Consider the following 27389-nt stretch of genomic DNA (forward strand, 5'->3'; position numbering starts at 1 on the left):
TGGTGTATTTGAATGAGTTCAAATTAATTTGGAATTAAAGGGATATTCACCCAAAAATGTATATGTCATCAAGTCGTGCCAAACCTGTATGAATTTCTTAATTTTTGCTGAACACAAAAGAAGATATTTTGAAGATTATGGGTAACCAAACAGTTGATGGGCCCCATTGACTTCCATAGTATGTTAAAAATAAAAATACTATGGAAATAAATGGGGCCCATCAACGCTTTACTATAGAAGTCCTGAACCACAACGTACATTTTTTTTACGATAATAATTCGTAGCATTTCGAGAATAAAGTTTAAATATTTCGAGATTAAAGTCGAAACATTAGGAGAATAAATCCTAATATTTTGAGAATAACAAATTATAAGAATTCAGTCTTCCATATAAGTTATTTTCTTCTTTTTTTTTAGTAAAGAAATGCGCTCGTGAAGTCGAACTGCCTCGGAGAAGGATTTAAACATAATAGTAGCTTTTTACTTTTATCTGGGTTTTCAACAAAAGGAAATTCTACAGGTTCATAAAGGATTTACCGTGAAGAGGGAGACAGTAGGCTACGGTTACTGTTATTGTTCTCGACCCAGATGGGGTGCCTATAGACGAGCTTGAAGACACTGCCAGAGGAGGTATCACAATCCTGGTCCAAACTTTATGTGGCACGTTGACTCGTAGGCTAGCCTACATGCCTTCGTATTTGTCTATAGGCAATGCCATCTGGGTCGAGAAAACTTAACAGTATACTGTATACTGTCTCCCTATTAAAGTCGAAATATTTCAAGATTAAAGTCTCAAAAAAAAAAAAAAAAAAAAGGTTCAGGGCTTCCGTAGCCTATAGTTTACCTACCCATATTTTTCTAAATATCTTCTTTTGTGTTCAGCAGAAGAAAAAAATTCATACAGGTTTGGTACAACTTGAGGGTGAGAAAATGATGACAGAAGTTTCATATTTGGGTGAACTATCCCTTTAAATACAAGTCTCTTTCTCACACAATACTGTGTTCCTTCAGAAGAATAGCGCAAAGGTTGTGTAAACACTCGAAACGGAGCCACAGTCCTCACTCTCTGTAATGCAGAGGGAACACACTTTAAGACATCAAAACCAATTTTTTTGTGTGTTCCACATAAAATATAGTTTTGGAAATACAGGGGGTGAGAAAGTGACTGACTTTCAGTACTTTTAAATTTGCTCAAAATGCAGTCTATGTGTGTCCAAAAGGGGGCAGACGGGTTGACACCTGTGTTTACCTGGAAAAATTTGAATGCCAACACATTTGGTGCCATTGGTGTAAATATGAATCACAGTCGTCAGTGGAAGACAACTAACTTGTGACCTCAGCAAAGGCATGTCCTACACCCACAGTTCCTGAACTTACTGTAACATCCCAGCTCAGCTTCAGCCTACTTTTCTTCAGTTTCGCTTTATTACACAGACAGTCCTCGCAATTGAAATACGAGACACGCTTTAACACTTGGAGGCTACCTGTATTATCATTAACAGCATCCACATTGAGAAGAAACATGGAATCAGCTTATTTATTCTTTATCCAAAAAATGTAACATTTGTGAACACGGCATTGTTTCTAGCCACAACACAGCTCCGGGGGAAACGTAATTCTTACTCATTTCCAGTCAGTTCCGGGTGTGCAGGTTGTCTGTTGAAATAGAGTCTATGGAAGTATGAGCGACGAGCTGGAGTTAAAGCCTTTTAAAGCTGCCTGTGACAACAATAACGACCCCGGTGACCAAGGAATTGAGGTAAATTGGCAAAAATGTTTATTTTATTCATTCTAATCTAGTCTTATGTTCATTGACTAGTTTAGTTTCTCACGGTGTCTGGGCAAGCGCGTTCAAGTTTAGAGAGCACTAGTTTTAACCTGAGGGACTTGTATAATCGCTTTTTGGTCGAAGAATCTATGGAAAAACGCTTTGATTTTACTTATTAATTCCGTACAAAAAGTAGCCTTCTGTAGTTGTATGCTACCTTAGTACTTAAATGCATACCATGACCTGAATTATTAGGCTACATTCATATTATGTAATTTCTGTACATTATTGTATTCCAGCTTCATAGAATACCATGTATGTACCCAGCTGAGAAGTTTTCTGGTCTAAACTGGTCTCCCAGCCTGGCCAAGATGGTCTTCAGCTAGTTTAATGATTATCCTAAAAACTTATAAAACCAGACAACAGACCAGGCTTGGAGACCAGCTAAGATAAGCAAACCATCTTAGGTTTGTTTGCAGGATCACAAGGCTACATATGGCCATTAATGAATTATCATAATGTGGATAAGTGACCTGACACATTTTTTTCTTATCTGTTATTTCATTATTATTCTATAAAACACACTACACTAGAAATTGGATTCATACATGAAATGACTTGAATACAGGAAATTGTTACAAACAAAATAAATTACCTTGAAAAACAAACACACTCACACTTCTGGGTCAAAAAAAAAAAAAAATGGCTAAATGCTTTTAATGGTCTTAACCACAACCTGTTCAGTAAATTAGCAAAAATTAAGCAAATGTACTGCTTAAAAAGGCATTGTTGTCTCAGAAAAACATCAAAGACAGAGTTGCATGGTGATGTTCCTTGGTGGTGTCTTTGAAAATCTGTCGAGAAATATAATAATAATGCATCTCTAGCATGGGGGAAGAGGTGTCATTGTGTGGGGAGCCTTTCAGCTGCTGGTATTGGTGAAATACTTAACTGTGGAAAGTCGTAACCCCGGTTTCACCGACAAGGCTTAAAGGGATAGTTCACTTTGAAATTAATTTTTGGTATGTTTTAGCTTACCTCAAGGGCATCCAAGATGTAGGTGTCTTTGTTTCCATAGTAGTTTCAATTTTGATATTTTTAGGTCAAACCGTTCTTGTCTGTCAGTCATATAATGCAGGTCTATGGTCATTATCTCAAAACACAAGCACAGAGTCCAAATTAAAACAATTCCCCGTCGTCCAAATTAAACAATTCCCCATCGTAAGTACACATTGATGGCCTAAGACACAAAACGAGCGGTTTGTGTGAGAAAACGAACAGTATTTATATCGTTTTTACCACTTATGAAATCTTAGCCATGTCCGAGTGATCTGATCTGACGTGTACGCAGACTGGTGCATAGATATATACACTAGATGTCGCCTTAAAGACATTCGTTCCAATGAACTGCCGTAGACAAGGCCACATCTAGTGTGTATATATCTATGCACCAGTCTGCACACACGTCAGATCAGATCACTCGGACATGGCTGCGTATAAGTGGTAAAAACGATATAAATACTGTTCGTTTTCTCACACAAACCGCTCGTTTCGTGTCTTAGGCCATCAATGTGTACTTACGATGGGGAATTGTTTAATTTGGACGACGGGGAATTGTTTTAATTTGGACTCTGTGCTTGTGTTTTGAGATAATGACCATAGACCTGCATTATATGACTGACAGACAAGAACGGTTTGACCTAAAAATATAAAAATTGAAACTACTGCGGAAAAAAAGACACCTACATCTTGGATGCCCTTGAGGTAAGCTAAAACATACCAAACATTTTTTTCAAAGTGAACTATCCCTTTAAGACTAGTCCCTGTTTTAAAGGGGTGATGAACTGAGAAATCAAAATTTCCTTGAGCTTTTGACATATAAGAGATCATCATACTATAATAATATCCTGTAAGTTTCAGAACTGAAAACTACCTTGTTAGTCCAATAAAAGCTTTTATAGACATCAGGCTCAGCAAACGACTCCTTTTTCAAAGTGGGGAACTATGACGTCAAAGAGGATAAAACACCGCCTCCACAAAAGAAGATCAACGCCTACTTCAACACGGCCTGTTTAGCCCCGCCCACCGATTCGCCCAAACATGCTAAATAACATAGGACGACATGATAATTGCTAAACCGGATCGAGCTACTTCCAAGCAATAAACATGCTGTTTACTAAATATTGTGTAGTGCCTATTTGTGGAAGAAGACAGTCTGCATAAGCTTCCTTCGGATTCCAGCATGGTTAAACTTTATTAAATCAGTCAATCACAATTTCCCGACACGGATCTGCCAGCAACATGTAAGTAACCATGTGTATTCTAATGCCTGATCTGCGATTTCTGTGTAATTATTCAAGTTCAGATATTTCTCTTAAAATCGTTCTGTTTATGCATCAGTGACTAAACGATCAACTTCACATAATTTCTCGTAGTATTATGAAAATAATCTTTTTTAAACTGTTATTAAATTATATACAGAAAGCGATCAAAGAACGATCCCTTTCCAATCGCCCAAGCTGTCAATCAAACAGCACAGCGCGAGCCGCGAGAGCTTATCTGGACACTTACCAAACTCGTGATGAAATAATGACACTGTTACACTACACAGCGAAGCTCTTACTGTGCATTCACATCGTGTTTGCATTGTGATTTGGTGTAAGCATTTGTGAGAGTGCAAAAATTGCGTTGCAATGATAAGATCTTTATTCACGCGATCAACAGACTGTCATCTGCTCAGTCAGTGCTCATCATGCTGCAACCTTTCATGTGATGGAATAGATTTAAATATAATGCTTTAAACGATACTTTTCACGATTTGTTAATCTCGATAGCTGTAATAGTAAAAACGTAGTAAAAGTTTTCGAGAGAGTTCATGTAATACTAGCTATTTCATATGCAAGCATGTCAGCCAATCACAGCAGTGGGCGTTTGCACTGCAGTCTCACAGCAGACACGCCCCTTAAAACAGAGCGTTCAAATCTGAGGCTGAAATCAGGCTTGGAAAAATGGCTTTTATTTATAAATTATGACAATTTTTGATGTAAAAATCATACATTACATTATAAGGGCACCCCAGGCAACATTATAAAATAATAAAACAATCTAGTTCATGACCCCTTTAAAGGGATAGTTCACCCAAAAATGAAAATTACCGCATGATTTACTCACCCTCAAGTCTTGAGAAATAGAGGTGACTTGTATATATTTACAAAATACACAGAAATGCAAGGATGAAAAATGTGTTTCTCGAAACATTGAGTTTCTAAATTAAAATTTGGTATTTTTACACTATAAACAAAGGGGTTAAATAAATTATTTCTCCCTCAAAACAATGAAATTTGATTTCTAAGTGAACAAATCCTGTATAAGTGTTTTCACACATGATCGTTGGGTGTAGGTAATTGGGAAATGATTGTGCCATCTACAGTATATGGCAGTGTTTCCCAAATGAAACACAAGAGCTGTTAGTTAAGTAATGTGTCTAATGTAGAGAAATGTGTTTAGCTTTTTTCAAAAGGTCTGTTTTACAACTGCAAACTGTGTGTAAAGCAGATCATTTGCTTGCAGTTTTGCAGACTTGGTCTGAAGATTAAGTATACGAGTCAACGGTTTCACTGAGTGGGCCTCAAGTGCCACTTTTAGTGTCTAAGCAATTTCAGAAAGCTATAATGCTTTGGAGTACAGGAGAATATTGCACAATAACTTGCTTCCCACAAATGAAAAGTTATCTAAAAAGGAATGATCAGATGATATTCTGATATTCCCAAATTGGAGAGACAACCAGGCTTGAGAACAAGTCCATCAGGCTCATGTTTTTTTGAGTTCATGAGTCCAGATTTGAACCATTTAGAACTATATGTATGTATGTATGTGTGTGTGTGTGTGTGTGTGTGTGTGTGTGTGTGTGTGTGTGTGTGTGTGTGTGTGTGTGTGTGTGTGTGTGTGTGTGTGTGTGTGTGTGTGTGTGTGTGTGTGTGTGTGTGTATACACACACACAAAGTGGTTAGGAAATGTTTACATAATGGTTGCCTGAGTCGTTTCTTTAAAAGGGTATAAATATATTTCAAAACAACATGATTACAAAGAGTACATTTCTAAGAACGTGGCACATTTTAAAACTAGTTTTTCCCTTCTTTTTAAAAGATTTACCCTTTTCCTCATGATGGACTCTCTTTTATGACCTTGACCCAGTTGCCATGTTTGGCACTGTTTTGTTAGTGGCCGTTATATCTAAAGATATATTATTAAAAAACACTGCAACTATACAGACCAATATTTGTATCTTTTGTAAATTGTGCAAGTGTTCACAGGTGATTCCAGGAAATGGATCTTGCACATACGACGTCGAAAAGGGGACAGATGAAGTTTCTAATCTTCTAACACCACAGGTAAATGCCTTTTACTCATAACTTTTGATTGGCTGAAGAAATAAATTATTTACATTTGCCAGACGCTTTTATATAAAGTGATTTACATTGCATTTAAGGCTGGGCTGTACAGTTTTGCTACGAAAAGATTGGTCTGTGCGATACAGTTTTGTTACATGTTTGTTTTCAGACATGATAACAGTCGTTTTATACTTGTGCTTCTGCGATATCACGATTTTTGATCGTGGATGATTTAATGTCTCCACGATCTGCCTTTGAAGAAATATGGTAGTAGCCTATATCGCGATACAGCGCACATTCTACCAGCTGCAGTTCTGGCGCCACAGTCCCAATACTGTAAAACTCGACGTACATTCACATCACATGTTAATGCAGCGGGAGAGTTACACTCACAGGACTCTGCACTTATTCGCAATCACAAAAGTTGATTATTTGCTCGTGCTTTAAAGCTTTGCCGGGTAAACATTTCATTGGCGTTCTGTTCTGACATGATGCACTTTTCTGAGCGCGTACGCCCGAAGCGCGCACAGTCGGGCACGCACTGTCAAACCACGTCTGATTGTGCTAATACTGCCAAATACACACGAGGTTTACATAAACACATTTGGTTATGTCTAAAGTCAAGTGAACGAAAATAGTTGAGAGAAAATTTGTATATAGCTGTTTCTAGATGCGTGCAGCACCTAGTAAACATGCTGTCGCTTAAAGGTTCACCTCAAAATATTTTGTCATGATTTACTCACTCTCATGTTGTTCCAAGCCATTATTAATTTCTTTCTTGTGCTTAACTCAAAAGAAGATATTTTGAAGAATGTGGGTATTAACAGTTGATGGTCCCCAATGACTTCCATACGAAAAACAAACAAACAAAAAAACAACCTTTTAGAAGTCTTTGAGGACCAGCAACTGTTTGGTTACCCGCATTCTTCAAAAACTTTTATGTTCAACATAAACATCAGGTTTAAAACAGCTTGAGAGTGAGTAAATGATGACAGAATTTTCATTTTTAGGTGAACTATCCCTTTAATGTTAATAAAACAACAAAAGAGAAAATCACTCACTACACTTGGCTGAAGAACTTTAATAGAGTAGCTTTAATGAGAATCAATGTATAATTTATACAGTGAAGTGTAGCGTATAAGTGTATGTAGTTGAAAAAATAAAATTAAGCACTGTTTATTTCATTTGTATATTATGTTGTGTATCTTTGTTCTTATTAAAGAAAAGATCAAATATAATGACATAAAGATAAAAGATTTTTATCTTCGCACACTTTGGCCTAAATGTCTGCCATTCTTTTTTAGGGTGTATTCACACCTACCTTGTTTGGTTCGATTGAATCGAACTCTAGTTCGACATGCGTCGTGTGTGCATCATTGGAATGGAATGAATGAATGAGTGTGTGCATCAGGACATTCACATACAGAGCGTTCTCTTTAGTCTAATCGCGCATAAATGCTTGACGGAACCGTCTTGCAGCACATTGTCGTCTTCTCAAAATCCGAATTACAACATCGTATAGAATGATGACATTGTATCATATGATACTCATTAGTTTCTTCATATTGCGTTTGTAGAGCATAACACAAAATCAGTAAAAGAACAAATATTGCAGTACGAAATATCTCCATGCTGAGCCTTTTTTTTTTTTTGCACTTCCTGATTTCCTTGAGAATCCTTGTCCAATGAATGGACGACCTTAGCACACGTGTGGTTTTGTTTACACATTTTGGTTCACTTGCAAAAAGAGCAGTGTGAAAGCGAACCGTACCAAACCAAAAAAATTAACATTTTATTTGGTCCGGACCAAAGCAAGTGAACTATCGGACTTTCCTGGTGTGAATACACCCTTAGTATATATTTTGTAACCTTGTAAGGCTTGATAAAATCATGAATTGTGATGTTATAGCAAAAACAATAACTAACAAAACAGCATCAGGCATAAGAAACATTCAAAGTCAATTTGTATTAAAGAGAAGTTGTTTTATTCTCTTTAAGAGGTTTGTTCACAAAAAATACCACGACAGCTACCTCGTGATAGGAACAAGACCTCTCACACAGAAAACAGACAGTCTTTTTATACCTATAGTCTCTTCTCCTGTAATTTCCTGCTCCCCCAGTAAACCAGGTCTAACTGGAAAAAGAAATACAGTGGTCTTTCTAAAACCCCCCCCCCGCCCTAGAGTTTTACTGTTCTCCCACCTGCGAGGCCGAAACCAGATAACCCCTCTGTCTTTTGTAAAGCATTGGCCCTTCTGACCCCTCCCTTGTTTTACTGTGTGCTCTTTTGTTCCCGTCACGAGCATACATGCATACATACATCCATACATCCCAGGAGGGAAAAACACATGATTGAATTGAAAGAAAACCCACTCAATGTTTAAGAAAATGAATAGGGAAAAAGTAAAACTATTCATTTTTCCATAACAGTGATTTTTCCTGAAAACAATCGTGATATGATATTTTTGCCATATCGCTCATCCCTCTACTTGTGCTGCAACTGTTTGTCCTGTGCTACAAAACTTTCATCCTCTGTAGCACCAGTGCTATGTGCAAAAAAAGTTAACGTACAGCCCTGTGGTATGCATTTTTATCAGTTCATGCATTTCCTTGTTGAATCCATGATCTTCCTGTTGCTTTGAGCTACAGGAAAGGTTTTAAAATAAATGAATCCGATGGTTTTGTGCCAATGCAAAGCCATTGTTGACATGCATAACCATTTGCAATGTACTGTATGTCAAAATGTGTTTTCTTTGGCACAAAACCATCATAGTTTCTTTCATTAAACTACATAAGCTGGTCCTTCCACTTTGTCTTGCGCTGAAACTTGATATGCAATGACTCAAATAAAAAATATGCATGTCTGGTTGACAAATACAAGAAAGTGTGCCTCTAATCTCTAATCCTATTTTCACTCATGTTATTCAAGAAAGCTTCACTTGATATGTGTGCCCTGACACCTCATGCAGAAATGAAGCAGCAAACTGATCCTTTAGTTTACTTTGACCTGTCTGGATTTGTGTTTTCAGGCCGTTGGGAACAACAGGACACAGCATGAAGTGGATACTGAAAGTGAAACCTCAAGGGTAAATCTGAAAACTAGAAGTCATTATTTAGGTGTATGTACATGGGGAAATAATGTGTATGGTAAAATGTGGTGCATGTTTATTCCTCCTGAGTATATTAGTCCAGTTATGTGCACTATTTGTTTTAGAAGAGGATGTGTTGTCAAGATCACTGGTCCTGAAAACTGTTTGCAAAAGCAAATATGTGCACTGTAAATTAAACGGCTCTCAGTATCCGGACTTTGAACAACACTGAGATACAGTAAGAAAACCTTATGATTGCAGTGGCGAAGGGAGTTGCAGAGCCTGAAGACAGAACTGAATGAGGTGGTGGTGTGGAAACTCAAACTATGGATGGTGATACTTCTCGTCTTCTTAGCCATCGCTCTGGTTATTGGGATCTCATTAATTGTGTGTGCAGGTATAGATTCTCCATTGATTTTCATTTTCTACCGTGAGTGTTATTGATAATGTCACTACTGCAATTTGTTATTCAGTAGTGGCCAGAAGTGATGTTCAGAGGGGATGTTTGTTTTTAATGACCCTACAAGTTTGATTAAACCATCAAAATATGAGTAAAATATTTTATGTTTTAAATATTTTAAATATGAGGGAAGAACAAAACACTTAATGTGGTTAAAGGGATACTCCTCCGTTTTTTCATATTAAACTATGTTATTCCCTTAACTAAGACGAGTTGATACATATCTCTCTCGTCTCAGTGCGTGCACTCAATCGCTCAGGCGTGCGGCGACACTTTGATAGCGCTTAGCTTAGCCCAGTTCATTCATTAGGAACCAAACAGAGATGAAGTTAGAAGCGACCAAACACCTCCACGTTTTCCCTATTTAAATACAGTTACACGAGTAGTTACACGACCAAGTATGGTGACACAAAATAAAACGTGGCATTTTTCTAAGCGGGTAAAAAGGATAACTATAATGTATTGTTCACCAAGTGCTTTTAAATAAAGGGTGAAGATGTCATTTTTTCTAGGCCGTGAGAATTGTGTGATCTTTTGCGTGATGCATTATCCTTCAGAAATGAGCAGCTTTTAGCCCCCTACAGTAGTAAAAAAAAAAAAAAAACTGAGTTTACCTTTTTAATTCCTCTAAAAATAAGAAATTGAGAAGAAAATTATCAAGAAAAAAGTAATTTTCCTTGAATACATGTGTACACTTCTTATGGTGTGTTCACGTCATAATTCCAACTTGTAATAAGTGTTCATGTACTCGTAGAACTTGTAATTACAACTTTTTTTCGGAAAGCTCAGACTTGTGTCCTCCACTTCTGGGCTGAGTCTAAAAACTGATAAATGCTGCCTTCGGAGGTGCCATTTCAAGGTAGGAAGGCATCAAGGCACGTCCGAATCCAATGTTAGCTTCACTTCCTGTCTCTTGAGATACCTTCATCTGATCAAGTTTTGAAGACCGCATAGATGTATCCTTCACTGCCTTGATATCCCACAATCCTGTGCTTTCAATTCTGTGGCAGTTGAGCTGAAAAATAAAGATGGCGTCTGAAAGTTGCGGTTGGTGGACAGTTTGTGTGTAAATGTACGTTATGCAAATTTTTGACCAATGTATTGATCCAATGTCCACTTTTGATGTAATTTCTAGCAAGAAATGATTGTAGTAATTAAGTAATCGCCTAGTAGAGTTCTCAACGGGCCTGAAAATTACAACCCGACCCGACCCGGCCCGTGGCTTTTAAAGCCCGGACCCGATGTAACCCGACACATCAACATGAATTATCTGACCGAACCCGCCCCGCGGCCCGACGCTGCGTTATATCCGTTATAAACGGATCAACGCATTTTTTTTCTTTTCTCATACACGTATTATCATGACCAGCAGACGGGAATTCAAATCAACCTTTAATGTTCACGCCCTTTAACAATACAAACAACTGAAACAATAAACTTTAAATATATTAATAGGCTATATAAATATGCCTTAAATAAAAATCTTCACACAATAATAAATAAAAAGAACTCAAACATGTACCCAGCCAGCGGGCGGGCTACTTTTCACACCACACAATTTTTGAAGAATTTTTAAACAAAATAGGCCTAGCCTACAAACATAATCGTATGCTTACTTTTATTTACTTTTCACCAACTCCATCTTCTTCTCCAGGCCAGGCTAAAGGCGTGCACGCAGCGGCGTCAGGTCTGCCTCCGCCCCTCTCCATGATGCACGTTACACGCAGTAGCCAGCCTTTCTTTACGGTGCGATGATTAATAAATGTTTTTTTTTTTTTTTTTTTTTTACTGAGCGGAAAAAATTAAGCCCGACGTCCAACCCGACCCGAGTCATTTGTTTATATTTTCGACCCGAACCCGCGGGTCCCGTCGGGTTTGTCGGGCCGACCCGACCCGTTGAGAACTCTATCGCCTAGTTTTCACAAAAGCTTGCCCTATTTTGTAGATCATTAAACCGTTATTCCAACACTTTCTCACGACCAATTCGTACGAATTCGTACGAGTGATAAAAAGGTGGCTAATTCGTACGAATTCATATGACCTCACTCGTACGAATTTGTACGATTTGTCTAAACCCACGTGGTGGGTAGGTTTAGAGGCGGGGTCAGGGGTAGGTCATTCGTATGAATTCATACGAATTGGGCAATTCGTAAAATATGTACGATTTAGCAAAAATCTTACTAATTTGTACGAGTGAGGTCGTATGAATTCGTACGAATTAGCCACCTCGTAGAATTCGACGAATTGCCGTGAGATCAGGCTGGTTATTCTGCCTCAGAAGTCTGTCTGAAATCAGTTTTGTGAGGTTCCTTCGTACACAAACGCTGCCTGCAAAGACCGCAGTTAAGTCAGCGAGGCAACAAGTCAGCTGTCTAAAGCTTTGGGACTCAGCCACAGTCATAAGGACTGCAACAGTCCTCTCTTCCCGTTTGACTTGTTTCTGCATGTTATTCACATCACATGACCACATGGTACACCAGATCATACATCTGAACCAAAAACCATTATGTCATTGACCCTTACAGCCTTTACGCCATGCAGATCATGAGAGATTTTGAGTTTTTCCACTTCTTCTAGTTCATTTACATTTATAGAGCGTATTTTCTCACTGTAGCCTCAGCTTCCTGTTCTTGGCTGATGTCGGATCTGGCTCGAACATATGGCTTTAAATTGATGTTTTAAGTAGTGAGATCAGAGAAGCCTTTCTCTATGAATTCCCAGCATGTCAGCTGTTTCTGAGATGATGGAACCATGACATAAATAACCATAACTGTTCATACTTTACTCATTTAATCATATTTTAACAGCATAAACTTTATGATCATGTCTTGATGTGTTATAAATTGAATTGCAACCATGTGATTTGTCAATTTTAAGTACTTCCTGTATAACAATCTAATTCTGAGTGTTGTTTTGTAACCCTCTGTGTTTTTAAAGTTAGTGATGACGATGGGGATGAAAATTATGATAAATCATCGTTCGTGGTGAAGCGCTTCTTCAGAGGGCATTTTACTGTGAACAACAGCAGTTTCACTTCAGACCAAGAGATCCTGATCCTGCAGCTGGAAAAGCAGGTAATGATGATATGACCATTACTTGACATTATGCCTCTGAAGTATGTTTGATAAACCCATTCACACTCTTTATGTTATGTCAGACATATCAAACAGACATGTATGATTATTGAAATCGATTCATGGATTTTAAAGATATGTTAACCAGAACCTTTTGTCAAGTTTCACTTGATTTTCATCACTAATATTGAATCTGAAACTAAATTAATGTTCCGTGTTCAAAACAATGCTATACTCTATGGCAACCATCTGATGTTATCAATAACCACAGAAAATGATTCTGACTCATCTCTCGGTTTGTGCGGTAAACAATGGATTTACACTGACAGCAATGCACTTACAAGTGACATCTAAAGGGCAAGACAGGACAGCAATGTGTGTTCTTTGAGCTGTGAAGTTGTCTAAATCGTCATTTTAGTGGAGGGACTACTTTTCTAGATGGTTGAACCAGTAGATATACAAGTCTCTTTCACATACATTTATATATTGTTTGAATTTTAGCGGGTTACCGAGTTTGAACGGAAGAAGTAAAAAAAAAAGCATAGTTGCACTGAACCCAGAGAATTATCTTAATAACACTTTGGGTTTTAATTATTAATACTTGCAGTCTTTTTACTCAGTTGAAGCTGTGGATTGTTGATGTGAACACTAAAAAAAGTTAGCAGGCAGCTTGTATTATATTTTCTGTGTTGTTAAGGTGTTGTTTTGTATTTGTTTGGTGGATTGTATTGTATTGGGATGGATATTGTTCTGAATGTATCATTTCATGTCATAATTTGTTTTATTAAAATTTTAGGTTGCCTTTTTAAGAATGGTAACATATGACAATTATCCTATATGGCTAAATCTGGCTCATTTACAATCTGGTTTCGGTTGATTTAATAGACATAAATAGCTGAACAGTTTTTTTCTTATTGCACAACAGACCTGTGACTAAGACTATTACTACCAATATGTGCACTAAACTATTTCAAAAACCCCTAGAAACACCTTGAGTCATTATGATTAAGGACATTTGTGTTAAAGGTATAGTTTACCCAGAAATGAATATACTGTCATCCACAAATTCATTTACTCACCGTCATGTCGTTCCAAACCTGCATGACTTTTTTCTTCTGTGGAAATGAATTTGACTCTAGAACTATGAACATAAACAATGCTTTCACAAAATGAACACTTGTTACTTCTTGATAAATTCTCACTAATCCAATAAGAAGCGCTACTACCACTGATGTCAGGATTTATTTTCTTTCAAAAAACAAACAAACACTTTTTGTGTTCCACAGAAAAAAGTAAGAGAGGTCTGGGATAACTTGAGGTTGAGTATAAAACAAAGCTCATTTTTGTATGAGCTAACCATTTAAAGAGGACCTATTATGCTTCTTTTTTTCCTTTTTTTTTTTTTTTTTACTTACTTTAGTGTGTAATGTTGCTGTTTGAGCATGAAAAAGGTCTGAAAAGTCACTCCAAAGGCAGTTATGCTCTATTATATCAGTAAAACACACTGGTCCAGCCGACCAATCAGAGCAAACTGCGCTTTTCAGAAGGAGGGGCTTCATAGGCTGCGTTTACACTTCTTAAAGGGATAGTTCACTTTGAAATTAATTTTTGGTATGTTTTAGCTTACCTCAAGGGCATCCAAGATGTAGGTGTCTTTTTTACCGTAGTAGTTTCAATTTTGATATTTTTAGGTCAAACCGTTCTTGTCTGTCAGTCATATAATGCAGGTCTATGGTCACTGTCTCAAAGAGCATGCACAGAGTCCAAATTAAAACAATTCCCCGTCGTCCAAATTAAACAATTCCCCATCGTAAGTACACATTGATGGCCTAAGACACGAAACGAGCGGTTTGTGTGAGAAAACGAACAGTATTTATATCGTTTTTACCACTTATACACAGCCATGTCCAAGTGATCTGATCTGACGTGTACGCAGACTGGTGCATAGATATATACACACTAGATGTACTTTTTTATTTTATTTTTTTGAGCCCAAAAATGAAAAGGGCATGAAAAGTACTCTTTAAAAGAAACTGAAACTTGCTTGACCTGAGCAGGGTAGTGTATGAGCCGCCACTACTTCTTCTTCGCACTTCTACTTTCACTGTGACAGTGTTTCCCCCCAGTGCTGTTCCTGATCTTTCTGTCTGTATCTCATCTCCCCTCAGCTAACAGAAGTCTACAGTTCTTCTCCTGCGTTGGAACGGTACTTCTCCAACGTCACCATAAACCATCTCCAGTGAGTCAATTTCACACTCCATTGTCACATTTTACACCTTCTCTTCTATTTACTTTTTTGTTCAGACTGTAGTGTGCCTTTTAAACCTCGTCCACACATCATTTTTGCATAGCACAGTTTTTGGTGTGGCCCAAACAAACATTTCACTTTGATATCAAGTTAAAGTTGTCAGAAATGAGCGTTGAACCCCTTGTTTCGATACAGGGCCACTACAGCCCAGTTTAAGCTACAGTTCATGATGCCTTCAGATCACGAGGAGCTGGTACGCTTCACTCTGAGCCTAAAGATGGTTAAACATGTGCTTCTCCAACACTTGTATGATCGGGACACTGGAGACCCCTTCTATATCATACCAACATCACTCAGTATGGAAGGTGAATACACAAGTCATCAACACAATTCATAGAAATGGAAGTATGGAAATTCTATAGTGACAAAATATATGTGTTGCAGTAAAGCATGCAGTACTACCAAATGAATACGGTTTTGTTTTATTAGTAGACTTAACTATGATATTCTTGTTTGCTTTTGTTTTTCAGTTGGGTAGATAAGGACTTCAACTACAAGATATTTTTTTCCTGAGCAAATGTGTGAATTTGCACCACTGCCACCCTCATCAGAAAACAAAACATTCCACACATCACGTTATTCACTTGGTTGTCTTTTGTACTCTTTAACAGATCTGTTAATAATAATAATTACCCATCTGTAATTAACATTTAATAATCACTGCTCATATATTTTACACATTGTATATGAAAAAGACCCCTTTTTTAACATTTCAAAACATTTAATCAGATAATTTAAAACAATAGTTTTACACAAACAAATAGTTTTTGCTGCATTATTATTATTATTATATTTTACAATATATAGATGTAGCCTACTGTTAAAGGGTTTGGGGTTTTACACTTATGTCACAGTTTAAGTCTCAGAAGATTATCCTTGTTGCCATGATGTGAACTTCCATGTTGTTCCAGGATGATTTTCTGTAATATGTGTACTATAGTTTTATTGATTTTTATTAAATGGTTGGCCATTTTTTAATCACGGTGGAGCATTCTTTGTATGTGTGAGATTTTTTTTTACGTATTTTTTTAAAATAAAAATGTGTTATGTGTTATAATGGAACAATTTTAGTCTGTCTACATTAAATATACAGTGTGTGTATGTATAAAATATATATATATAATATTTTATGCTGGTCTTCTTAGGGTGTTTACACTTGTAGTTTGGTTCTCTTGGTCCGGACCGAAAAAAACGAATATTATACATTTAGTCCCGGTCCGCAACTATTATGAGAAAAAAACAGGTATGCTTAAGCATTCTGTCCCTTCATGGTTGCATCTTGTGACATCATGTCCTGTTTTTGGTTAGTCATGTCTTTGGTTCGTATTGTGTTCATATTTCATTCACCAGAGTTGGTTTGGAAGTGGACCGAGACCGTGTCGGTCCGCTTGTTTGGTGCGCACCAGGGTTCGGATGACAGCGTTCACACTTATTCAAATGAACCGCACTAACAGAGCAATCGCACCAGTGTTCGTTTTAATCACACCAAACATGCCAAGTGTGAACACACCCTATCTATCACACCCACACTAATATCTCTTGGGTCAAAGCATGGAAATTGCTAATTTAGTTTTGTGTCAAAATTAAGGAAGTGTCTTACAAAATACTTCACAGAATTGATCCTGCTAAGCATGTTTTGGGAAGATTTAAACTCAATATTTCATATACCTGTACATTTTGTGCTCTAGAAAAATAAACTATTTTTGCATCTGTTTTTTCACTGTATTTACTCATGATTATTTAGGAAAGATTTTGAAAACTTTATTAATAGAAAACTGAAGTGTATGATATAAATATATTTTAATATACTCAGAATGATTATTCAGAACGTAAAGAACAACATATTATACAGTTATTTTATTAGGACAATACATAAAACAGAGCTAAAATGAAGTGGGCTCTGTTGCCTGTTTATTGCAGAATTTGTTTTGTAATGACACTTATTTATTGCATTAAATTGACACTGATAGTAATTAATTAGCCACCAAGCTATCAACATTGGTATCAACAAACCTAAACAATCATATATCAATGCATCCATCATCATCATGGCTTGGCGAATGAAAATTTAGGAAGGACATCCACGTCATCTATAGGCACGCTGATGGCTGACGAGGCCTATGCGGGACAGGCAGGTCCTGCCACAATGGCTGCAGGTAAAGGTCTGGGGCCTGTTTCAGAAAGGAGGTTAAGTGAAAACTCTGAGTATGTTAACCCTAAAATGAGGGAAACTCTGAGTTTTCTGTTTCAGAATGGGAGGTATGTTAAACCTGAGAAAGCAGAGTAAGTCAAGCCTGTTTCAGAAAGAGAGGTAACTTATACTCAGAGTCAGTTACCATGGTAACTTACTCTGTGAACCTAACCTGGTCGGGAGCAGGTTTTCTTCAGTAAACCCAGAGTTTCTTTCGGTCTCCTCCCCTTTTTAAAGTGGAAGTGGTGTTTAAACGCCTCATTCATTCTTTCAGTACATTTTTATTAATAAAATTAATCTTTTATTAATAAAAAAAATAATATATATATATATATTTTTTTTTTTTAAATAAGATGAAGTCTATATAACTCCTTTACTGGCAACTGAAAACACAGTAGTAGATTAGAGTTACATAATGTAGTTCTAAACAAATTCTACAGAATTAAACTGTGGCATTTACTGGAAATCACTGAACTGTTCATCTGTTCACCAGAAGTTGATGGACCGTCCTCCTGCTGTTCTTCCACACTCTGGGGGCGCGGGGAGAGATAAGAATACCCGTTTATACTTAGATTTAATCTTAGATTCTATAGGCTACTCCACATAAAAATGTGAAAAAATCTGAATGTGTAGATTGTTTGATGTGTAGACACATAATATTAACATTACCTCTGTAGGCCTCTCTGTGGTAGCAGAAACTCTTTATCCCCATGTGATGAGCATTTGGTTGAGTGCACTTTATAACACTATTTGTCATAATTTCTGGTGTATTGAGTAGGCGACTTACAACTGCCTGGGGTTCTGTTGGGACAGGAGGCTCCAAAAGACAGATATTACCATCAGAATCTATTGGGACCAACAAAAATCCTAACCCAAAGTAAAATAAATGGAAATCTCAAAAATAGCCTATATAAAAAATAACACATATGTAAACCTCTTACATTTTATGAAGGCCCTTGGATCTTTGGGACTGGCTCTGAAGTCCGTCCAGGAATTCCCTCAGCCAAAAATGCTGCTGCACTGCTAGACACTGGATGCTTTAGTTATTTAATATGTCAAATGTTTGTAAAGTCAGGTAGCCTACACCCATACTATGCTCAAGCCTTACTTGACTGAATTATGTTTTTATATTAAATTTTCAGCTGCTGCCATGTTCTTTTAACACCTGCAGGATTGCACCTACATGAAAATTAAAATTAGGTTGAATAACATACTGTTCTTCCAGTTTCACCTCTGATATTATAACAGTTGGGCAAGTTACTTGTATTACTAACTACAAATGACATCTTCAACATTGTAATTAGATTAATGTAATAATGACTATCTTTAGAAATTATTGGTCTACTTATTACTAATTACTAAATCCCATGTCAACCTTAAACACTTGAACAATACAAGGAGAGACAAACAGCACTTTTAATGCTTTCAAATAAACAATTGCATGAATTATTCTTGAATTGACCAAAGTGTGTAGAGGGAGAAGGTTACATTAAAAATATAACTTTTAAAAATGTATGTTAAATAGCCTATACAGAATTGTTCTATAGTCTAATACAATTACATCAGATTAAACTTTAAATTACAGAAGAATTAAGAGTAATCCCTTTAATTAAATTACAGTATTTAGATTACTTGGTAATTAATTACACCCATCACTGTATAACAGTAATTAAAATGTGAAGAAATATGAAGACCTCTTTTTGTCTGGCGCTGTTGCCATGGTGACTCGTAATATCTGCGCTCCATTGATAATGGCTTTTTATAGTTGTGGTGCACGCGCTTAACTCAGAGTCAGTCAACTCAGAGTTGATTGAACTAACTCATTTCAGCTGTTCTGTAACCGAAAACTCAGAGTTTTCCATCTCAGGGTAAGTCAACTCAGAGTTCAAGTTTTAACTCAGAGTTGGTTGAACCTCCTTATTGAAACAGGCCCCTGGTCCAGGATAGGTGCTGAGGTGCTTAATTTTTGTTTATAATTTGCAATGATGTCTTCTAAAATTCCTTAGAATAAACTAAATGGACTCAAAGGTGAATTGGTGGCATTCAGTAAGAGGATAGTTTGAAATTGAACTTAATTACCTTAAAAATGTATTATTATTATTATTATTATTAAAAATGTATGTGGTAGATAACAGCTCACATAATTGTCTTGGAAGAATTTGATGAAAAATACAGTATCTCACAAAGGTGAGTACACCCCTCACATTTTTGTAAATATCTTATTATATATTTTTATGGGATAACACTGAAGAAATGACACTTAGTGTAAAGTAGTGTGTGCAGCTTGTATAACAGTGTAAATTTGCTGTCCCTTCAAAATAACTCGACACACAGCCATTAAAGGCACACTATGCAAGATTTGTACCTTAATATAACAGCTTCGAAATCATTTCAATGGTAAACAAACTCGTAGTAGGGCGAATCATCCCGATAGCAAAGCAGGGGGGGACGCTGCTGGCAAAACCAGCCATTCAGGTTTGAGAGGTGGCGCCCTGACAAATCTCGCGAGAATCACGACTTGCTTTACGGCACGACGTCAAATACATCAACAACATATGAAGCGGCCTCTATGGAAGACACTAGCACGCATTTCAGACGTGAATCATGGCAGAGTCGACGAAAAAAGCGCGTTCGGAAGAGTGCAGAGACGGCTCTGCCTGAGCGGTATTTACGACAGTAACGTTAAATACAAGTACTCCACAGCGACTCTAGGGGTCGCTGTTTGAGAAAAACGGAAACTGCATAGTGTGCCTTTAATGTCTAAACCGCTGGCAACAAAAGTGAGTACACCCCTAAGTGAAAATGTCCAAATTGGGCCCAAAATGTCAATATTTAGTTTGGCCACCATTATTTTCCAGCAGTGCCTGAACCCTCCTGGGCATGGAGTTCACCAGAGCTGCACAGGTTACCACTGGAGTCCTCTTGCACTCCTCCATGACGACATCACAGAGCTGCTGGGGACGTCCCACAGGTGCTCAATAGGGTTTAGGTCTGGAGACATGCTTGGCCACTCCATCACCTTCACCCTCAGCTTCTTTAGCAAGGCGGTGGTCATCTTGGAGGTGTGTTTGGGATTGTTATCATGTTGGAATACTGCCCTGCGGCCCCGTTTCCGAAGGGAGGGGATCATGCTCTGCTTCAGTATGTCACAGTACATGTTGGCATGCATGGTTCCCTCAATGAAGCGCAGCTCCCCCAGTGCCGACAGCACTCATGCAGCCCCAGACCATGATGCTACCACCACCATGCTTGACTGTGGGCAAGACACACTTGTCTTTTTTCCTCATCTGGTTGCCGCCACACACGCTAGACACGATCTGAACCAAATAAGTTTATCTTGGTCTCATCAGACCACAGGACATGGTTCCAGTAACCCATGTCGTTAGTGTGCTAGTCTTCAGCAAACTGTTTGCGGGCTTTCTTATGTATCATCTTTAGAAGAGGCTTCCTTCTGGGACGACAGTCATGCAGACCAATTTGATGCAGTGTGTGGCATATGGTCTGAGCACTGACAGGCTGACCCCCCACCCCTTCAACCTTGGCAGCAATGCTGGCAGCGCTCATACGCAGGTACGGCTGGCCAATAGAGGGCGCTATAGAGGCCCCCCCCCCCCCCCCCCCCCCCTGAGCCAGACCACAGTTTATGAGCCACATGCAATAAATAAATAAGTAAATACATAAATCATGTATATAAATTGTCAATATTTGTATGTTTGAGATATTAAATGCACCCAGTATATGTGAAAAATTAAATATAAATTCAAAATGTCTGGTTTTACTACACGTCCCCTACTTGTGTTCACGTCTCATCAGCTCTGGGGCACTGGAGAAATCGCCCCAGGAAGGCGGGTCTGTGGAGCAGCTTAGCCAATCGCTGATTTAAGATATATATTTTTGACATAAACTGTCGCCAATCAGCGAGTTCAAATCTAGTCAGTTATGGGCGATTCTTTTAGTGCCCCAAACACGCCACTACTAAGGTCAGGACGAGTCTTGGGGCGCCATTTTTACTGTATGACAACGGCGAACAAAATGACTCCCAACTCTAACTCGGTACAATCTCTCCTCCAAGATCCATTTGAGAGGAGAATTTTGGCAAATAAACTCATTGTGAAAGAGCTGGGCCCAAATCAACCTGATATCTCGATCAGACTGCAGGCTAGTGATAAAGGGAAGCAGTACGTGCGAGGCTTCTCTCGTTGCTGGTATACTAGAAAGGGTTGCGGTGAGGAAACACAACGAGGAGGTGGATAAAAACCGCCACATCTTATCCAAAATAATCGACTGTGTGAAGTTTTGTGGGGCTTTTGAGCTGGCCTTGCGTGGGCATGATGAGACTGACACCTCGAACAATCCCGGAATTTTCAGGAGACTAGTGGATTTCTTTGCCTCACATGACAGCGTGCTGGAGGAGCATCTTAAGACAGCCACCATTTTTAAAGGTACGTCAAAGACCATACAAAACGAGTTAATAGACTGCATGCTGTCAGTGCTGAAGCCAAGGATTACATTCTGGAGGAAGTAAAGCGCGCGGATTTCATCGCCATACAAGCCGATGAGACGACTGACATTTCCACCCACTGCCAGCTGGTGCTTGTGTAACATTACATCATCGACGGCAACAACAACATCCAAGAGCAGTTTTTCGAGATCATTACTATCCAGAATGCCACGGCAAACACCATCCCTACAGTGCTTCTGGAGAGGCTAAGCATCATACTTCCAGATGGACAAAAAGCCAAACTTATCGGCCAAGCTTATGACGGAGCTAATGTAATGAGGGGAGCCACCGGCGGAGTGCAGCGCAAGCTGATGGATGTCCACGAAAATGCTCACTACGTCCACTGTTATGCACATCAGCTGAATCTCATCATGCAGCAGGCAACATCACACATCCCCAAAATCGACACTTTTTTTTCCGATCTTGCAGGATTTTCTGCTTTCTTCTCCAGGTCACCCAAGCGAACCACCGTGCTTGACCAAGTGGTTGCCCATAGATTTTCCAGAGCCTCTACAACACGGTGGAACTTCCACAGTCGCGCTGTAAACACAGTGTACGAACACAGGGATGACCTTCTAAAGTGTTTTCAGACCATCAGAGACAATGGAAACTTTGATCCCCTAACTGTCCGAGAGGCTGGGGGCTTTGTGAGGATGCTTGAAGATGAGGCTTTCTTTTTTTTTTCTGGCACTGTTCCACAAGATCATGCCACACGTGGACATGCTGGTCAACCAGCTGCAGAAAAGGAACATTGACCCCGTCTTCATTAAAGCACTTGTCCAGAGGTTCACAGACAGCATGCAAACGATCAGGCAAATAACTGTATTTACTATTGGCTGATAAAGCTTTTGTTGTTAGAAATGTGATTTGCTTATTTCCAGCTGTGTGTCTAAATGTGCCAAGTCATCCAAGTGGATGATTATCATAGAGCCTATTACAATTTATATGTGTTTTAGTATTTTAGAAGCAAAGAGACCATTAGATTTGGATAATAATACAGGTAAAGTAGTTTCTAACAGGCTTATTCAGGTGTCCACCAGGTCAATTTCTAGAAAAGGCCTAGTAGTTATTAAAGATTAACTTTATTGTCATTTAGACTATAATTTACACAGGAAAAATGCACATCAGAATGCATCCAGCTCATAAATATAATAGAACAATGATAGAAATTGAATTATGTACCTCACAGGTTACTAGCTGCTAGACATAGTCCTTATGTGTGTACATACAAGTCACCCTTACGAAAAAGAAGTATACTTCAATTAAATTTTATGAAGTATACTTAAGTAATGTTCAAGTATATTTTTAAGTATACTTTATGTTGTAAGTATACTGATATCAATGTGTACTTGTAGTAAACTTGTAAGTGTACTATTTCGATACTGCTTGGGACTAAATTGGCCCACTTTTAGTATATAAAAGTATACGTTTAAGTGTACTATAAGTGTAAGAGTAGTAAACTTTAGTACACAATTAGGTTTCTCATTTGTAATGCATCTGTATTACAAGTGAACTTATAAGTATACTAGTAGTTTACTATTTTAATAGTACATTTAGTAGTAAATTTTTTAGCTTATGAAAGTGCACACTGAAGTGTACTCTCAGTAAACTACTAGTTTAGTAGGTTATACTGCAAGGATACTTGTAAATTTTCTTTAAGTGAACATAACATTATACTATTTTTGCACTTGCAGTATACGTATACTACTGTTCAAATGTAGATATTATTTTTTATACTTGAAAAATACCTTTAACTGTACCTTAATTTTAAAAACATTGTATTAGCTTCATGCATGCTTTTTTAATCAACAATTGAATGTCGGTAAGTTTCATAAAGAAATGCAACATTTTAAACAAAAAAGTTGAGAAAATCACATTTTTGTCAAAGACTACGCCTTGATCAGATTCAGAACGATGATCAAACACAGATGGAGTAGATCGAGTCCGACACCCCCAAAGCTTCACAGTCGTTTTCTCTTCATGGGTTACGCTTTATTTCATTTGGTAACATTAAGCGGTTTTGATTTACACGCTGTTTAATGTTTGATGATCACGTTATTTTACATTTGAGTGAGCAATCTTCTATCACTTGTTTCAGCTTCTTCTTCTCCTGTGTTTTGATCCGGAGATTCTGTACTAGAAGATGTGTCATAGCCCTACCGTATAGCAGTGAAAACATGGATAGCTGGAAAATTATTTTATAGCTGGAAATTTTTCAATACCGTATTCTAATCAATATTTTCAAACAATGTAAATTTCATAAGACTATATATGTAAAAAAAAAAAAAAAAAAAAGTATATTTAATAGGCTACTCGATCAAAAGAGTTAACACAACTACAAGCCAAGTATACTTTGAATACTTAATTATACTTTTAAGTATATCTCGATCAAAAGATTGAGTGCAAGTACAGGCCAAATATACTTGGACTTTTCTCTCAGTATAAGTCAAGTACACTTAAGTGTAATTTTAAGTATATTTCTGAGAAGTACATAAGGTATATTTTTGAGAAGTGTATAAAATGTAGACTGAAAGTATACTTTCTTATTTTTAGTTTAAAAGAAGTATACTAATTGAACACTTCAATAAACTTCTTTTTCGTAAGGGCAGTGGATGTGCACGTGTGGGAGTTAAGAAGTCTGATGACAGGTTAGCAACTTAAATTTTATTTTTGGACCAGGGCTTCTATTCCCTCTCTGTGTGGGGACGGTGCATCGGAGCAGCAGCAGCCTATAAAGCGACGGAGGATACTGGGAATAGGAGAACAACAAAGGCTGGCTACAGAGGTAAGTTGAGATGTAACAGTCAGTGTTTCCTCTACAAAGATTTTTAGGCCTGTGGTGGTATGTAGCTACGTAATAAAATAAATAAATAAACCCCTGAAGGATGGCATATTGCCACATCTGACTGATCGATTGATGGAGCAGGTGGTCTGTGACAAAGCAGTCACAACACAAGCACCAAAATAGTAGCAGTTTTCATTGTAAAGAAATTCCAATGTTCACCCAAAAATGAAAATTAGCTTGGAAGAGCCAGGACATTTTTTAATATAACTCCGATTGTATGCGTCGGAAAGAAGAATGGCATATACACCTAGGATGGCTTCAGGATGAGTACATTTTCATTTTTGGGTGAACTATCCCTTTACAGTTTTTCTCGATTGCTTAAACACATTTCTTGAAACTATGCCTCGTATTCTCAAAACTGTAAACACAAATCCATAACGTCTCACCCAATTCCCCAAACATCCTATTTTCAGTTTAAAATGAATCTCTACACTAAAAACCATTCACTATTGCTGAAAAACCAAACTTTGACCTCAGACATCACACACAAGCCCTCAAAATCACACACACTACAACATAGTCTACATAGTCACACTGATGCAATAAATTCAAAACAACATTTCCAATACTGGTAAGTTATGTTGCTTGTGGTTGAAAGTGTATTTGAATGGTAAAGAGTGTTGGTCGTGACAGGAGGGCCTCCACTCAAGGAGACAATATGATGAACACGTCTAAGAATGTTTCCCATTTGGTTGAAATACCATTATTGGCCTAGAAAGATATCATTCTGGGAGTCAAGACTATAAAGGATGAAGGATGCCCTCCCTTCACTGTCACACTCTGCAGCCACTCTGTGTGACTGTACGACTGCTGGCCTTTTCTTGCAAGAAAATACACCTCATCAAAGACTATTGGAAATGTTTGTCTCTTATTCAGTGATAGAGTTTTGTTTGCCACCACACCTCCCTGAAGGTTCTCGAGACGACGGTAAAGCGACTCAAATTTGGCCTTACTCGTAGCCCAGCCTCCCTCATAGTCATACCATTGATAAAGACATGGCCAACTAGAGTGGCTTGAATTTCATCTGAGACTGCTTGTCTTCTCGCCCTTGCCCTTCCTCCTCCTCCTTCTTATCCATCCTCAATCTCTTCCTTCATGTCTTTCTGGATCCATTGTTCCAAAACTCAATAAACTGATTTGGGCCCTTTTATCTATCTATTGAAGGATCTGATTGATGTGTGTTCAGTTTTGACTCGTTCACTCTGACTTGAGTGAACAATATTGAATGCTAGTGCTTTCTATATGACAACATGGTCTAGGCAAGGAGAAATGAAGGGATTTATGTGTAGAGTTTTGCAGTGAAAGTTCAACAAATCTGACTCGTGTCAAAACAGGGAATAGTGTTTAAAGGTTAGGGAAATGGGTGTGCTTTTTGATAAATGGCATTATGGTTTTGAAATTTTAGTTCAAAAGCCTGGTTATAGTGTTTAAGCAATCGAGAAAAACTGTAATATGTTTGCTGTTTACTGTACATGCTGTGGAATATTTGCTTGAAAAATCTTATTTTATTTAATCAGCTAATTAATTAATCACTAAGTATATTGTTTGAGTTCAATTTCAAATGCAAATGGAAAGTTTGTGCAATATGTTATTTTTTTGTGTGCAAGAATGCCTACAACCTTTTAATATTGGCATTAAATAATTACTTTTTAACAGAGCACTGGTATCCTGCAGTTTGTTTTAAATTGTGTTTGGGTGGTTATTAATAATTATAATCATTTATATTTATATAGCCTTTTCAACACCCAAGGTCACTTTACAATATAGGTTAAGGAATTGAACAAAATAAACGTCAACATCAAAGATAGACATACCAAGGGCAGAAAGTAATATCAGAGGTCACTTCCAAAGTTAGGTTAAAGATTCAAGCAAATAACATATCCATAACAAGGTAGAATTGAAAGATTTTGAACTAAAGAGTAATATTCAGATAAAAAAATTGTTTTTAATAGGTTTTTGAAGGAGAGAAGGATGGATGCTTGACGGATGTCTTGAGGAAGAGCATTCCACAACCTGGGAGCCACAACGCTAAAAGACCCGAGTCCCATGATTACCAGACTATTGAAAATGACCGAATATAACACAGCCGCCACTGCTCATACATCTATTTTGCAAAGCCAACCTCTGGATATGATGCTGAGCACGTGCACTCAACTTCTTTGGTCGACCATGTTCTGAGTGGAACCTGTCCTGTTAAACCGCTGTATGGTCTTGGCCATCGTGGTGTTGCAGCTCAGTTTTAGGGTGTTGGCAATCTTCTTATAGCCTAGGCTATCTTTATGTAGAGCAACAATTCTCTTTTTCAGATCTTCAGAGAGGTCTTTGCCATGAGGTGCCATGTTGAACTTCCAGTGACCAGGGCTGCGTTCCAGTTCACTTTCAGACACGCACTTGCGAACTTCCCTAAGCACTTCCCCTCAGGGGAATCCCTGCCGTCGTTTTGAAGTGCGTTCCACTTTGTGAAGTGGACGAGGGAAGTTTATACGGACAGACCCTCGTTTCCTCGATTTTGACAGAGGGAGCGAGTCTACGTATACTTCAGGCACCTATATGTCCCACAATGCAGTACGACCGTGACGTCACCACATATCTCGACTAATCACCACCACAACAAACAACTCTATGATATATTAATTATATATATATTTTTATTTAAAACAACCCAAACACACCTAGGCTATATACATTTGGATGCTGCATTAAACAAATTCTTAAAGGGAAATTTTTTTTAAATAATAAATAAACTCCATAGCTGATTCCAAG

The 27389-nt window shown here is 37.9% G+C and overlaps 1 protein-coding gene and 1 long non-coding RNA gene across 3 annotated transcripts; one reads left to right on the forward strand and one right to left on the reverse strand.

Moving 5' to 3' along the window:
* The first annotated feature begins 1412 nt into the window (after positions 1 to 1412).
* On the forward strand, positions 1413 to 16803 carry c15h3orf52 (chromosome 15 C3orf52 homolog). 2 transcript variants are annotated; one of them, XM_082179404.1, is made up of 8 exons: positions 1413 to 1758; positions 6072 to 6158; positions 9188 to 9244; positions 9509 to 9644; positions 12645 to 12781; positions 14950 to 15020; positions 15225 to 15394; positions 15560 to 16803. In XM_082179404.1, exons 1-8 carry the CDS (start codon positions 1681 to 1683, stop codon positions 15565 to 15567), a joined length of 744 nt encoding a protein of 247 aa, XP_082035530.1. In that variant the 5' UTR covers positions 1413 to 1680; the 3' UTR covers positions 15568 to 16803. The 2 variants fall into 2 exon arrangements, with proteins under 2 accessions (XP_082035530.1, XP_082035531.1); XM_082179405.1 differs by having other exon boundaries at positions 1421 to 1758; positions 6081 to 6158.
* Positions 9820 to 12638, reverse strand: LOC309505932. The gene is made up of 2 exons (XR_014208598.1): positions 11620 to 12638; positions 9820 to 10873 (listed from the first exon to the last, which is right to left on the reverse strand). It is a non-coding gene; the product is annotated as an uncharacterized lncRNA (long non-coding RNA).
* Positions 16804 to 27389: the final 10586 nt, after the last annotated feature.

Source organism: Leuciscus leuciscus, assembly GCF_965113295.1.
Source record: "Leuciscus leuciscus genome assembly, chromosome: 9".
NCBI classification, from domain to species: domain Eukaryota; kingdom Metazoa; phylum Chordata; class Actinopteri; order Cypriniformes; family Leuciscidae; genus Leuciscus; species Leuciscus leuciscus.

Excerpts from the sequence above, each read along its gene's own strand:
- c15h3orf52 (XM_082179404.1), top strand. The coding sequence starts at position 1,681 with ATGAGCGACGAGCTGGAGTTAAAGCCTTTTAAAGCTGCCTGTGACAAC. Across the intron at positions 9,245-9,508 it reads CTGAAAGTGAAACCTCAAGG|TGGCGAAGGGAGTTGCAGAG; the intron begins GTAAATCTGAAA and ends TTATGATTGCAG. Across the intron at positions 12,782-14,949 it reads TCCTGCAGCTGGAAAAGCAG|CTAACAGAAGTCTACAGTTC; the intron begins GTAATGATGATA and ends ATCTCCCCTCAG.